General features: G+C 41.2%; 1 protein-coding gene across 4 annotated transcripts in view; it reads right to left on the minus strand.

The window, feature by feature from the left end:
• Positions 1–4407: 4407 nt before the first annotated feature.
• The window catches only part of sema3fb (sema domain, immunoglobulin domain (Ig), short basic domain, secreted, (semaphorin) 3Fb), a 57606-nt gene continuing 46982 nt past the window's right edge, over positions 4408–15031 (minus strand). For 2 of the 4 annotated variants that reach the window (XM_046384719.1, XM_046384717.1), the window contains 9 exons: positions 12298–12367; positions 12027–12171; positions 11582–11804; positions 10343–10431; positions 10079–10120; positions 9117–9274; positions 8686–8753; positions 8253–8386; positions 4408–7093 (listed from right to left, as the gene is read on the minus strand). In XM_046384719.1, coding sequence (XP_046240675.1) covers positions 6641–7093; positions 8253–8386; positions 8686–8753; positions 9117–9274; positions 10079–10120; positions 10343–10431; positions 11582–11804; positions 12027–12171; positions 12298–12367 — 1382 coding nt within the window. In that variant the 3' untranslated portion in view covers positions 4408–6640. Of the gene's footprint in view, positions 7094–8252; positions 8387–8685; positions 8769–9116; positions 9275–10078; positions 10121–10342; positions 10432–11581; positions 11805–12026; positions 12172–12297; positions 12368–15031 lie in introns of all 4 variants that reach the window. The other 2 variants (XM_046384718.1, XM_046384716.1) reach the window with 1 other exon arrangement.

A 15031-nucleotide genomic window follows, 5' to 3' on the forward strand; every position in this document is an offset into this window, starting at 1 on the left:
TTGTATGCTCAAACAACAAGGCTTATCATTCCATATGAACAATACAGATGATGCTGTTGCATCCTGCCATCTGCTGGTTGACAACATGTAATGCCGTTTTGAGCAACACTCCAGTTGTGGTTGCATAGAAGCAGCAGAGAGCAGTATTGCTCCTTCTTTTCACTGCTTTACTTTGGAGGGCATTGGTGGTCGACAATGGCTATTCCACACTTTCCCCAGAGTCTCATCTGCGTATAGTTACTTCATGAGAAAGTCTGACAATATTAGAGTTGGGAGTTCATCAAGGCCAGTATGTGGTGTATCAGATAAAACACCCAGACATTTTAAGAGCTTGACTCTTCAGCTTAGTTTGTGACAAATCCCAGGTTGAGGTATTAAATGAATGTCGGCTCATCAAGCCTGAAATGCACTTAGTTTAGTTTTCAACAGTGGCCAAGTCCATAGGTCTTCAGAAGGATGCCTGTGAACAAAGAGCCAGTTTCATGGCTTGCCAAATGTCTGCCTCTCACTAGCCGACTTCTGAGCGTCTGAGCTCCAACAATGCAGTAAGTGTCGGGCAGCTCTCACTGCAAGAGAGACGGAGCAGATAACCAGAGAATGTCATGACTGCCTCTCTGCCACCAGATCAGACGCAACGATAAGGTCCGAACTGGATGCCACATCTGAAAAGTCAACTGAATGATGCTAGTGATGCCATGTCTTGGCTTTATGTCATGCGATATGCCATCATGGACATAATGCCCCACAGAACTACATCTCTGTTGTGTTGTGAAGAATGGTTCACAGAAACGTCTGATCATTTTCGAATCGGTCAACCTTTCCTGTGGGCTGTTTTGAATTTCCAAAGTGTGGATCAGCTTCTTGGTTTTGAGCCTGTTTCTGATTCAGATGCGGAGGTGGATGGACTTAGATTGATGTGATGTTGATACAGATATAATTTTAACAGCCACTGTGGGGGAGGCTGACCCAGAATATTAGTGCTCTCTATTCAGGACTATTCAAATTCCCACCATGTTCTCTCCTTGTCTGCTCTGCTGTGTCTTGGTGGGGATCAGATAAGCAAAGGGAACAGAGCCTGGTCTATGGGGAGGAATGAAAAAGGGGACAACAGAGTTCTGTAGAGCCCAGTTGTCATCTGATGCCTTGAATGGTCCATGATGGTTTTCAAAACCGTCTGACCTAATGCCTGCATTGTCCTGAAACAAACCCATGCTTGGGTGAAAAGGTATCTCAAGTTATGTTCTCTTCTCTGTGTTTTACAATATGGCATCAGGGCTAAACCGAGCAGATAAAGTTCTCTTTGTTAGATGGCCTGTGTGACAGACACATTGCATGAAAGGTAAGGTATGTAACGAGGGTTGACAAATTTGTGGAGTCACAGTCAGATACAGGAACAGAACACATGCAACTAAGGAACACATGTTATCTGCACTCTTGTCTTCATTATGTATGCATGTAAAAACAAGAATGCAACATGTTTTGCATCACTGGGTTTCCCGTTTCCTCATTATGTCTTAACATACATGAATTATGAACCATCTGAGTTGGTCTGAGAGTTCAGCAAACATTTATTCTTATTACTTATTCACATCCCAGTTTGTTATGGCATCCTTTACTTCTATATTTAAACTTGACGGTGCCATGTGTGGCATTTAAGTATCAGTACATTCTATTACAGTGCAGTAAAAATTATAAGAATTGTCTGCAACATTCATTTGACTGATAGTCTTTATGAACCAAACCACTAACACTGTATTTGCTGAGCTTTATCAAAATGACATTGATTTTGTGGCATATCAGAGATATTAACACAGATGTTCCAGGGAGAACAGGTTCTCAGCCTTTTTTGCACGTTACTCAATAATATTTTGAGACCCCTTGCAAGTGTCAAGGCGAACAAAACTCAAGCACGCACAGATCAATAGTCTTCTTGTAAGTTCTCTTATTCATCATGCCGATGATGGCTTCTAGCTGAAATATGTTTGTTCTCATGCCCACAGTTAATAAGACTATTGATCTGTGAGTGCTAGAGTTTTGCTTGTTCTGATTTCTGCCACTACTGTGCACTCAATACACTGTTCCAGGTTTTGAGCAGTGCATGCTGCTATTATTCAGACCATTGCAGTCAGACATTACTTACAGAGTAAACTGTGAGCAATTCAGTTTCATTTGAAGTGTTTTTGGAGGTTTGAAGAGATATAATTATAAAATCAAAGAGTAGAAAAAATTATTTCATGATCTCTTAAGGCATTAGTATTCTTCAAACAAACTGAAAGCACCTCAAACTGTTAGGTTGTTTTAGACTAGGACCCCAAAGCAGAGACAAACTCACTGGTGAGAGGGAACAAAGGTTCTTTTAATAAACTCCACAAACTAAATACAGGAACTAAGCAGGCTGTGGAAGCAAGGCGCTGGCTGACTGAAGGATAACCTCGACAGGAGAATCCAGGTAACTTCTGATGTGCATGCATGGGTAGAGCGAGCAATAATCTGGCAGCAAGCAGGAGTGAAGGCCAGGTTTAAATAGAGGAGAGAATGGGCTGATACAACTCAGGTGTGTCTAAGCTGTCAACAGGAGGAGTCAGCCACACCCCCTGCCACCACAGACTCTGCAAAAGGAACAGAAAATGGAAAGGTAAACAGAGAGAACACAAAAAGAGAAGCACAACAGAAAACATGCAACGCCAAACCATAACACAAACACCCTTCCACCATACCTTTCCAACATCAGAACTGGGGGATCAAATTGTGTTTTCTCCGAAATGACAATTTGACAAGCACTCTCAATTCTTCCTGGTGTGTGAAGTTTGTATTGTGACATTTGAACTTGGCCCAATCAATCAAATAAATTCTTGAATAATGGGATGTTCTTTTATACCCCTAAACGCAACACCATGGCCGCCTTCCAGGACAGACTGTACCATATTCAGATTTGTATGATCATTGCTTTTGTCCTTGTTTGTCTTGTCTGAGAGGGAACATTTGGAACAGGTATAAACACGTTTGCCCTGAACATTTCAAGCATACTCTGACCTTTAGATTCTCCTGATGACCCTTTGTATGGGTTCCACTGCTATAAAGATTAACATTGTCTTAAATATTCTCACATTTCTTTGATATATTAATTACACCAAGGTATTCCAATTAATGCTGCATATGATCGCCTTTTAGTATGAGATTGTATATGCATTTTATTTACATGATAACACACCTATGCTGCCCTTGAAGATATTGGACTGGACACAGTGTATGAGGTGCTCTTCCTGAATAGTCTTTGTCTTTTCTTTCTCTCCTCTTCTTTGCCACTTTATTCCTGACCTAGATGGTTGTAGGAGAATATGAGTCACTCTTGGGCTGATCAGGTTAGCCCCGCCATCAAGGCTTTTATGAGCTGAGCCCCGATATGCTTCAGTAAAGCAGGTGTGCTGTGAGCCAAACTTGCTTTTATGAATTTCCATCGCACATTTATTATTACTCATTACGGGATGGAAGCAACGCTGCAGACCAAGTGTTCCTGATAGTTGTAAACACAGAGATTCATGCTCAGTAGATGTAGAAAAATTGTAGGCCATAATGACCTCATTTAGGCATATACTGACTGTAAGAGACTCTGGTGTTAAATTATAAGTGCATTTCTCAGGCACTTAAAGGGGCAGTGAGTAATTTTGTTTGAGATCCTTGAGTCCCTGAAGGGCCATGAGGTGTGTCATTTCCTTTAAAGTCCGGAGAAGTGGGGTGTACCACTTCCTTTTCTGACACAAATGCATAAAAGTAAATGGGTTTACAAATAAGTTACCATTAATATGACTCTTCTTTTACAGTAGGTCTAAGGTAACTTCAGTGTCAAAAATCTACTACAAGTGAAATGAAATTCCATCTGTTAAAGTTAAATGTTGAGGTTGAATTTGCTGTGGGTGTGTTGATTGAGCAGTGGCTGAGACACAGGCCTCTCACAATAAATACGTTGACTTGCAGAATACACCATGATAACTCTGTTTTGTTATTACCCTCTGCACTACACTTTATCAGTGAGCAGTTGAAAATGTGAGATGGTGTGCTTAGTGCGATTTTTTTAAATGTAGACTCATCGCTTCTGCTCAGTTTGCTGAGAAATCAGTATTGATTAACAACCGAATTGATCTCTCAATGGTATATTCTGTCCAGCACTATTTAACATGCAAAATCAGAGTTAATGAACCTTTAAGTACCACTCAAGCTTCTTCTCAACATATTAACCGATGGGTATTAGGAACTCAAATAATCCATACCTATTAGGTCCAGAGGTAAAGACGCTCTGTTGGAAACCAATCTCTTCCTGTGTCCTTTCACTGGAGGTGTTTTACCTTCCAATAATGTCATTAAAAACACAAATGCAGTGTGCATGTTTTATACAAATGTGCATACATGTCTCTTTAACAGGTACAACTTTATTCCAAGGATCCAGAGGATTCTGGGCAGAACATGGAAAACATCCAGTATCAAGCCAATCACAATGAAGGGGGGGAGCATTCCATTCTTATAAAATATAGAGCTTTAATTTATTAGTCTGCAACAACAATGGAAAGGGAAGATAGAGTAATTTACACAAGTCATTACAATAACATCACCTCTGTGCATTTTGTTTTTTTTTCCCATAAAGTTTGATGATGCAAAAATACAAAACAAACAAAAACACTCAAAAACTACAGACACAGTTTTTTTTAAAAAATACCAACAAATTGTACAACCTCTCTTTGCAGTTTTTGCTGTATAACATCTGGTCTCGTGTGAAGGAGACAATCAGGAGCTGCGATTGAATTCAGACAGACATCCCAAATTGAGGAGTGGATACAGATACCCCCTGTATGAATCATGGATGCCTCCAATTGTCAGAATGATATGAAACTAATTTCCACCTCATTCCAGAGTTTTTTTTTTCCTGTTAATATATTCTTATACAATGAAAATGTCATCCTGGAGGAGTGTTTTTAATAGCACGGCATACTATGTGTGAGTATAAAAATTCTAATCAATAGAACTATCACTCATCTTGTATTAACAGCCCTCTGATGAAATCCAAACTATCTTTGTGTACATAATTAATATGCCACTGTATGATTTGTAGACACTTTCCCATATTAATGTGTTATCCAAAACACATACTCAAGATAATTTCACTGCATACTCTGACAAAACCTATATCATGCTTTATACAGGGTATATCTGAAATGAGGGCATCTTTAAAGCATTTGTTTCCCACATTTTCCCATTCTGAAATGGACAACGTACTGTACAGCCCTAGAGATGATAAACAGAAAAAAACGACCACACAGTATCTTATCAGAATTACAGTACAAATACAGGTTCATGCACACAATGAAAGCCAGCTTCCCAATATTTTGGTTAGTGTCACAACATTGTTACGATGCTCTGTTGTGTATATGGGCAGTTATTTTTTTCCACATATGAATGTCAAAGGAAGAAAGAATAAAAGATGTTGCGTGTGCTCTTAGATAACAACGGCTGCCTGATCTGGACTCCTCTTACATCTTAATCTGGACTTGTTTTTTTTTTTTCTTTTTCTTTTTACAGAAGTAAACTGTAACTTGCCAGAGTGTGTTTGTAGCATTTGGCCTCGGCCAATGTCCCTTAAAGTAAAAGAATAATGCCCTTTGTGCAGAACCTTCACCTTTTATTGCACCTCACTGCAAAGGTTGTTTGCATTTGAAAAGATCCTAACCACTGTGTTTGCTAAAAGATTTCAGAAAAATGGAGCTGATGCTTGTTTCCTCAATCTACATATCTTTTTTAAAGTTAATGGCCACAAGAAGCCACCACAGGTCACTCACAAGTACATCTGGGATTTAGGAAATCATAGTATGTGGGCTGAAAAATAGCAAAAACGTTGTATCATTTTACAATCAATCCTCCAATTAAGAAGGCAATAGAAGAAAAATAAAGGTTCCTATTGAAAAGGCCAGATTATACCAGTGAGAATTTCTGAACAGTCATCTGAACATCTTGGTTCCCATGGGGAAAGGACTGTTTCCCCACAATAACTGGGACCACGTATCGATGGTCCCCTTGCAATATGAAGTCTCTGTCCACATGCAACCATGAGGAGATTGCGTCACAGGCATTCCTGGAGTGTCCAGAAATAAAAAAGTCTTGGCGTTGAGGCAAAGTAAGCACGAAAACAACAGAGATCCCGTCACCCCTCGTCAACATCTCGTTTCCCCGTTATGGAGAGCTCCTCTGAGCTCGCCCCCACAGCTTACACGCCTGATAACACATTCCAAACAATCTGACAGATGAGCTTTGTGATGACAGTAACAGCAACAATAAAATTAACAACATCAATAATAACAATAATATTTGCCCCAAAGGTACCTATACACAAAGAGCATGTTTTTTTTCTATAAGTACAAAGAAATCCACAGAATGATACTATATACAACCTACAATAAATACTGTGTATCATATATCTTACTGTTTGAGAGGATGTATGTGGGGTTTTGTGTGTGTGCCTACTTTTTATCAGTTTGCTTTTTTTCGGTTTGTGGATTTTTTCACGTTGCTACTCTCAGTGAGTCTCTCCCAGTCTTCACAGGGTCGGGGGGGAAGGGTGGTTGAGGGTGTTTCAGACACAAAGCTGGGCTCCTCATGTCTCTACCTCCTCCAGCTCCTCTTTCTCCTCCCCCTCCCCGTGATGCCGGCGGTTGCGGGGCTTCTTTTGCTCCTTGAGCTCTTTCAGGTCTTTAGCCTTGAGGGCACCTAGCAGCGGGTCTCCAAACTGCCAGTAGTCCTGGCAGTATTGATTGATCAGGGTCATCTCTGGCTGGCTCAGGATGGTCAGCAGGTCCTTGTACTGGCCTGCGCTGGGGGTCCATTGGGTGCTGCTGGAGTGGAGAGAAGACGACACCAACCCTCCTGCGCCCTCCACCAGCACGTTGTTGACCGCCCGGCTCGACAGTACCACCAACTGCAGCTTGACCAGTGAGTGTTTGAAGTTCTTCTCTGTAGCCGTACACTGGTACATGCCAGAGTCAGAGGAATGCAGAGACCGCAGGAGTAGACCTTGCTCTGTCTTCAAAATTCGACCATCAGAACGCATCTGCAGAGACAGAGTGAAAAACAGTTTGTGAAATCAGCTGCTTTAACTACCAGCAGTTCCTGTTCCCTCACTTCTGATTGTGATGACTCTGAGCCAAGACGTTATACAGAGTGACTTTTTATGTGATTTCCAAACAGATTTATGGATACCTGGCCTTGATGGTCATCTGAGACTACTGTAAACAGTGAATTATATTTTGTATAGGTTTTTCCCACTAAGAGCTGTCGCTATTGGGTTTATCCCTCGCACCCATGCACAGTAATCCAATAGCAACAGCTCTTAGAAGGCTATGTCTTTACTCATAGAATCCAGGGATACAATACGTAACCAATGTTCAATGTGTATACTGTCTCTGGGTTTTAATTTGACTGAGAAGTGTTGGAATGCAAACTGTGTAACAGGGAGATGGGCTATAACAAATATTCCTGCAAAGAATGTCAATGCTGTTCGTATCGGTTCATATCCAAATAATCTTTTTATTCCTTTACATCTGTACTGCCTTGGCCTCTATGCTAGTATTTAAAAAAATCAGTCGACAAAAATGTAATCAAACAGTAATCCTAGGTGTGACTCTAGCAGTCCATCTCTTTCTGTACATCCACATCCTGATAAGGTGATGACAGCTTTGCAGGTCATAATCAGATGTCAGAGTCAGCTCTGCTTGTAGGAAACAAGACGATCCAACAGAATAGTCAATAAAAAAGAGGCAACTGCACTACATAGCTTCACAATAAAACTTTAACAGTGCCTCAGGGTTATATATCTTAGCAGAGGGCTTTTTCATAGCTCCCTTGTATGTGTCCTTCACTCAGGCCTGAGGATCGTTGGAGGTCTGTGTGAGAAATCAGCCAGCATTCAATCAGAGCCTGAATTACTTAATTGTATTTACAGATGATCGGAAAAGAATTATTCTGGGGTCATGATTTAAATGTGTCACACTGCATATAAATCTCCAGCTCTCCATGACAACAAAGTAACAAAATGAAACAAAATATTGTGATTGTTGAGCGGCTCACCCCCACATGGAAAAAGACGAAAAAATAACATTCATCTTTGGAAAATACTGTGCTCAAAAAAATTATGCATTTGAGTAAACAGACTGAAAAAAATATGCTTGATTAACCACCATTTTTGATAAATACACTGTGTGGCAGCACACCTCTTTCCTGCGGTCGCTGTTATCTCTCTGCAGATGCCACTTGATGACAGCATGTGGAGAGCGGGCCTGACACTCCAGGAAGGTACTGCTTCCCTCCACCCCATACTGCACCATCTCCAGAGTGTTCTTATTGGCTGCAGGGCAGAGAGAGAGAGGGACATCCATAGCAACCAAAACACTCATTACCATGAACTCCTTATGAAAATCTCATCTGTGGCAAATCAAAGTCCTTTTAGTGATACAGCCTTCACAGATTACCATAAAGCTGCCAGAATACAGTCATTACAGCCCATAACAGTGAAAACCATGAGCCGCTTGGAGAAGCAATAAGAAGACATGTAATTATTTTCAACCTTCTGTGTTCATTAATAAGCAAACAGAAGCAAAAGAAGCACAAAAGAAAATTCAGGAGGTTAAAGAACAGGCAACTCACCGTTAGAGTTGAAGCCTCGGCACTGGCGGATGGGGTTCCCGTACTTGACGTCCTGCCTCCGGCTACGTCTAAAGGGGTCAGACCAGTGTTGCCGAATAAGGAGAGAAAAAAATCATAAAGCAACCGCAAGCCATTCAAAGCCATTCAACAACATATAAAGTCACTAAAGTATCAGATTTAACAACACAAACCACAAACCACCACCTCATCATGCTATCATGTTACTACATTACAAGGAGGTGAATTTACAACACTTAAACTTTTAAAAGTATATGATTAATCAATTAGTAGTGCGTTAATCACAGTGCCAATTAAACAGCCATTCAGCCACCCAGGCAGTCGAATGTGAGCTTCATTCAACACACCAACTGAGTCAGTCATTTAGTTATGAAATTAGTTTGGCTCATGCCAATACTGCTGTTGGTGCTCACCTCTTCTGCGAGGCGGAGTAACGGGAGCAGGACTTGCCATCCCAGGCACAGTAAGGGTCTCTGGCCAGACAGCAGTCAGCACAGGCCTCACCGTACACATCACAGCGGTGAAGAGCCAACTGGGTCAGCCCTACCACAGATGATACGTATAGCTGTTGCTGTTGAGGGGAACAGGATGCAAAATGGCATTATAACACTTTCATATTGAAACTGAAATAAGAGAATGAGAAAACATCCCGAGGTTGAGCAGAGCCAAATATATGTGAGCAAATAATGGCGTCAACTTCAAGCTGTGCAATTTCTTGTAAATTGCTGCATTTCAGTGAGCTCAATTCAAATCTAATTATGCAAGACCAGCCAAACAAACTGGTCACCCAAATGCAAACACTAAAATTCAAGATATGAGACTGAGTTCTGGACATGTTGGATTCCAAGGACCTCCAATCAAGCCTGGGTACTTCAATTTTCTATCTGAATTTGTGAACCCTAGAAAAACATGGTAAGACTCAAATCTTCATGGCCATTATTTACTTCCATACAAAGACTTCACAGACCCAGATGTGTGTAATGAGATAAAATCATGGTCCTGCACTGTGCTGAAACAGCAGCAGCAGATGATCTGAGAGAATATTGAGCTCATCCCTCTCAGGTTGCCATCATAATTTTATGATCAGCTGTTTGAAATTCATCAGTCTGGCAGGCTGTCTGTGAGATGATCTCATACCATGTAGAATAGGCCAAGTATTTTAATCACATTGAAAGACAACACTCTCTTCATTGTCTCCCTCAGACTTTCAGCTATTGTATGACTTATGAAGAGAAGTAACAGTGAAGTACAACTGTGTACATGTAGCTTGTAACCATTCCAAATTACATTAAATTAATTGCACTTGTTTGGAAGATGGTTTCTTTTCTGTTTATGTGAGTGAAGCTGAGGAGCTCAGTTGTACAAACATGCTTACTCTTTTGGACGAGATCTTCATTGTTGTAATCGGAGTAGGGACCTTGACAGAGAAAATAATTTATTGTCAGTACACCTTTATAGAGCGTGAAAATGTGTATACAAAGAGACAAGCTAATATGGGGAAAAAAAGATAAGAAAGGGCCAGAAAATTATGACAAAGCAGTGAGCAAACCAGAGGACAAGGCAAGGTAAGATAAGGTAAAGTGCAGCGATTTAGAATAACAGAAAAAGTATGTGTGAAAAAGAGTGACTAAAAGCGCACCTTGAAAACCTCTACCTCCTCCAGGACCAGCTCCTCAGTCTGCAGGTCATCTCTGGGCAGAACGATGACTTTCTGAACTGTTCCCTTGTCTGTGGGCCACAACACATACCTGTCAGCTACATTCCTGCAACCACACACCCCTCTGCCTTTCAACAGCCCCTTAGATAACCATTTTATTCTCTCAGCAACCTCCAACAAGGGATAATCCTCATATCAAAAGGTTCCACTGTACTCTTCACCTTCACTATGTAGTTTCCCCCTCCAGTTCAACCTTTACTCAGCAATGTGAAGCTCTGTTCCACTTTAGTGTACTCACTGCCTCCATCATGACAAACCATTTCCATCATCCTCAGCTCCCTTCTTGCCTTGACCTATTCATCTGAATACCATAAGACATTCCCTAGCCTTCTCTGGTATGTTTGATTTCTGTAAAGAGTACGGCATTCCTGTGAGCGGGATACCTGAGATTTATTATGACTTCTGCAATGAGCCCCAGTGCAGGGCTGAATGGCGGCCTTTGACAGCAGCTGAAAGAGCATGCATTCCTCCTCAGTGGCCGCCATCACACACAAACCCATTAGTCTGCTCCTCGTTATGCACACATGAACAAAGAAGTCAGTTAAGCTGTGTCATATGCAACATGTGAGGGCTGCATAATGTACTGTCGCTTCTGTTGTCATACTGGGGCTTTATTAAAGGTTCAAGACATGCAGACAAACAGATAATCTCTCTTACACCAGTGGGCAAGATTAAGGTGATGGATATCCTAACTGTAAGCCCCCTGTACTTCCACCTCCTCCTCTCCGTCTTACCCCCCATTTCTTTTCTTTCCCTGTCGATCCACCCCTGCCCTCCAGGTACAAATCTCCTGTTGTTTACTTCATGTGAATAGAGAGAGGTACAAACCCTTTGGTGGTTAACTTTTCACTCAAGCACAAAAGACGAGAATGCTTTTCTCTTAATGATAAATGATTGCAGGGGAGACAAGCCCTCCACTTACATGGGATTTATTTCCATGGGGGGGGGAATTTTTTCCCTCCATTATTCAACTTCCCACTGTCATTCTCCATTCTGACTCTGATCAAAGGGTTCATGGTCTCAGACTGACTTCATGCTCACGTTAGTCACTTCAAAATTAAGTTTAAAAAGCTGGATAAAACACAAAAGAACAGGCATTTGTCTCCTTCCCTCATTTCATAAATCAAATTAAATCAAATTTAAAGTCTAGGAAAGACTCACCGGTTCCTAAGAAGAGTACTTCGTAGTTGCCATCTGCAGCTGTCACCTGGTCCACAGTGATGGTGGTGAACTCGTAGTCCACGTTTGTTCGAACCACCAGGGGGCGCTTGTGTATCGGGTACACAGCATTGTACATGGCAGGGTGATTCCTCATGAAGTTAATCACTTCATCTGGATAGTCCTTTGTGGACTTCATGTTGGGGGTGAACGTACCTCCAGGGCACTGAAAGAAAAAGAAAAAATGAACACTGAGTATAGGGCCAAACCCAAGGAAAAAAATTAATATAATCTTAGAAAATAGGTTATTTGAGAGCCTGTTTTGTAACTATAACATCCTGCATTCAGTTGTGCTGATGCCTGCATCTTATTCAGATGGTTTCTATTTGAGTCTATGCCATCTTACTGTGGGATCCACATGTGAGGTCAATGAGGATTTGAAACTCACTGTGCCAGGTCGAGGGTAGGGGATCTTCCCAGTGTAGGCTACCCACTGGTAATTTGGACCCTCTTTGTGGGCAAAGGGTCCGTTGAAGACCATGCGGATGTCGGCCATGGAGTAAACACAAACTGCTGAGCCTTTAAAGACAGAGCTGTGAAGAGAAAGCAAAGAAAGAGACAAATAAAAAGGTCAGGAAAATCTATCCAAAAAAAGAACCAATTTGGAAAATCTTAAAACAGAGCCAATTACACATGTTGTGCATGTACAGTACACTGACCCAGAGACTGAGAAGACTCCATATATCACAGGATTTTTTGTGTCCTGTGTTGGTTGTATATAAACATCTCCTGCAAGAGAAAAGAGAAAATCACATCACTACAAACAGAACTGGTGAAGGAAACATCACGCTTCATAGCACAAGCACTCTTCTTTACTAATATTTACACAGCTTTCAGTCATTCCAATGTCTCTTAGCAAGAGAGACCTTTAGGCTAAATGTCGCCGGAAAGGCAGATGCGCAAACAAAGAACCTGAACCCCATCTTTGCTGTTTTGCAGCCCACTACTGGATTTAGATAATGAGTAAAGTGGGATCTTGTGTTGTGTATTTATGTATGTGAGAGTCCATGAAATCCAGAAGAATTAAGGGTCAGGGGTTCATGTGAGAATTTTTGTGCTGCCTAGTAAGTGTTTGTGTGAGTCTGTGTGACTAATCACCTTCAGCTTGGCCACATAACAAGACTAAGTCTACAGTCGTGGTAATGACTCTGTATACACAGCAGCAGTTATATTGCAATGTCAGCATGCCAACATGCTCATAATGACAAGGCTATTATGCCACTGAGAGGTTATATGGTTCATCGTACTTATTAATTTAGTAAGTTAGCATGCTAACATTTGCTAACTAACCATAACAAACCAATCAGCTGAGGTTGGTTGAAAATGTATTAATTTTGCAGGACTTTGGTCAAAAAGCACTGGATAAATTAAGATTTTGACCCACTGATGGCGCAAAATAAAAAAATATTGGTAGTCAATTGTTCAGACTTGGATAAAGGATCTGAATACTTCTTCCACCACTGAAAACAACACATCCAAACTGAACCTTGAGAAACTTTACCACCTAACCATCCTTAACAAAGCACTTCAATCCAAGCACCAGAGCAATGATATTCAACAGTGGAGCAGTTAAATCAAACAGTCTGGTTCTCCACAGTCTAGACTGGAACAACATGATTGCTAAACCACCTGAGACTGCTCCTGAGGAGACAGAAAATTTAAACACTGTGTGGTGAGATTCCCATCTTCCTGCATCCATAGTTCATGTCTTCCACTTCGAGGGAAAGGAAATATCTCCCCTCTCCCAAAGGAGAACTGCCATCATATCCTCTTAAGCCAATTGTGGAGGTCTGTAAATCAACTACTCTGTCCTACAGGGCTCTGACATTGCACACTGCCTGATTTAGATTATCCTTTTGTTGATGCTGAGGAAAGGTCCACAGCAACAAATAAAGAGGAGCTAAACACGTGATGGGTGATAAGTCTCTCTCTCCTGTTCGGTACCTGACCTAAATACTCATCCCAGGGGGCATGTTCACTGCCAACAATAGAACGAGGGCCTTCAACACAAAACAGAGAATGTGGCCTCAACCTATTTGGGAGGAAAATGACTGTAGAGTGCAGATGTGATTGGCGAGAGAGTCAACAAGCGAGAGACAGAAGGTTCAGCCTATAAAATATAATTAGATTTCATAAAGTGTGAAAACAGAAGGAGAACTAATTGATGCAAAAAATACAAATTCAGATTTATGGACTTGTAGTCCCATATAGACCAGCATGAGAAATTAGCTGTGTGGCTGCTGTGAGGGGGCTCAGATTGTGTTTGAATCGGTACTGATGGGATCCACTTCTGTTCACGTTTGAGAAGTAAAGTCTTCCTGTGGGGACTGTCTACAGTCATGAGCTCATTCCTGAAGAAAAGGATAAAGCTGAGACATAACAAGCAAAATATTCATATATCCACAAGTTACCAAATTCCCCAAAGTCACATCTAGACACACACAGCACCATCATGCCATCTTCCACAGCTGCCATAGTCAGAGCAGTGGAACGGTCATGGATTATCATGGACACAGCGTGGTGGGCTGTCATGGGTGTCACACAGCAGATGATCCTTGTCATGGCATACAGCTGTTGTGCTGCAGAAAAGGCCGATTTGCACGCAAGAACACGTAAGTGTGCATATATGCATTCAAGATATCGCTGAGGCCAAGATAGAGCTATCATAGACAGACGCTAAAAACAGATCAAGGCTTGGGGAAACATGGTGGAAAAAAGCTATGTCATTTGCAATAAAAGCTATCTTGACAGGGCAGTGATGACTTAGCTCCAGGGGATCTTGTGTGTTAATAACAACTAGGAAAAGATCCAGATTCCACAACCATTTCCTATGTTTGTACGGCAATAAAATCTCAGCCACTATATATCCCATTTCTTCCAAAAGATTGTATTGTTTGCTTCATCAGCCTTTGAATCTGAATTGCCTGTTCCTCTCAGTCTCTCCACTTCTTTCTCATCTTGTCTCTTTTCTCTCGCTCTCTGCCTTTTCATCTCTAGGTATTGATTATAGAGCTGTTTTAAAGCCTTCCACATCTAAAATGCAGGAGAGTCTTACTATTTTTGTAGGCTATATTGAGTTAAAAAAAAACAAATTAAAAAAAAACATTTTAACACTGTCCCTCAAGTCATTATGGGTCATTTGGTATAATGTTGTCAGGTATAGCCAATAAGTGCTACATATTTAACTGTAATAACTCCCCCAGTTCACAGGTGTACTTTGCTATAGTGCCTTTTAACATGTGACAATCATGGCAGGAATAAAGCTGGTCAGGACATTTCATCAAACTTCTTAGAAATGACTTGTAGAGGTGTTTTATTAAAACTCTTAAAGAAAAGTGAGGACGTTTAAGAATCTTCTCACTCAGGCACGGCACAGAGATCTTTCTGAACTTG

The sequence above is a fragment of the Scatophagus argus genome, chromosome 3 (genome assembly GCF_020382885.2).
Source record: "Scatophagus argus isolate fScaArg1 chromosome 3, fScaArg1.pri, whole genome shotgun sequence".
NCBI classification, from domain to species: Eukaryota; Metazoa; Chordata; class Actinopteri; family Scatophagidae; genus Scatophagus; species Scatophagus argus.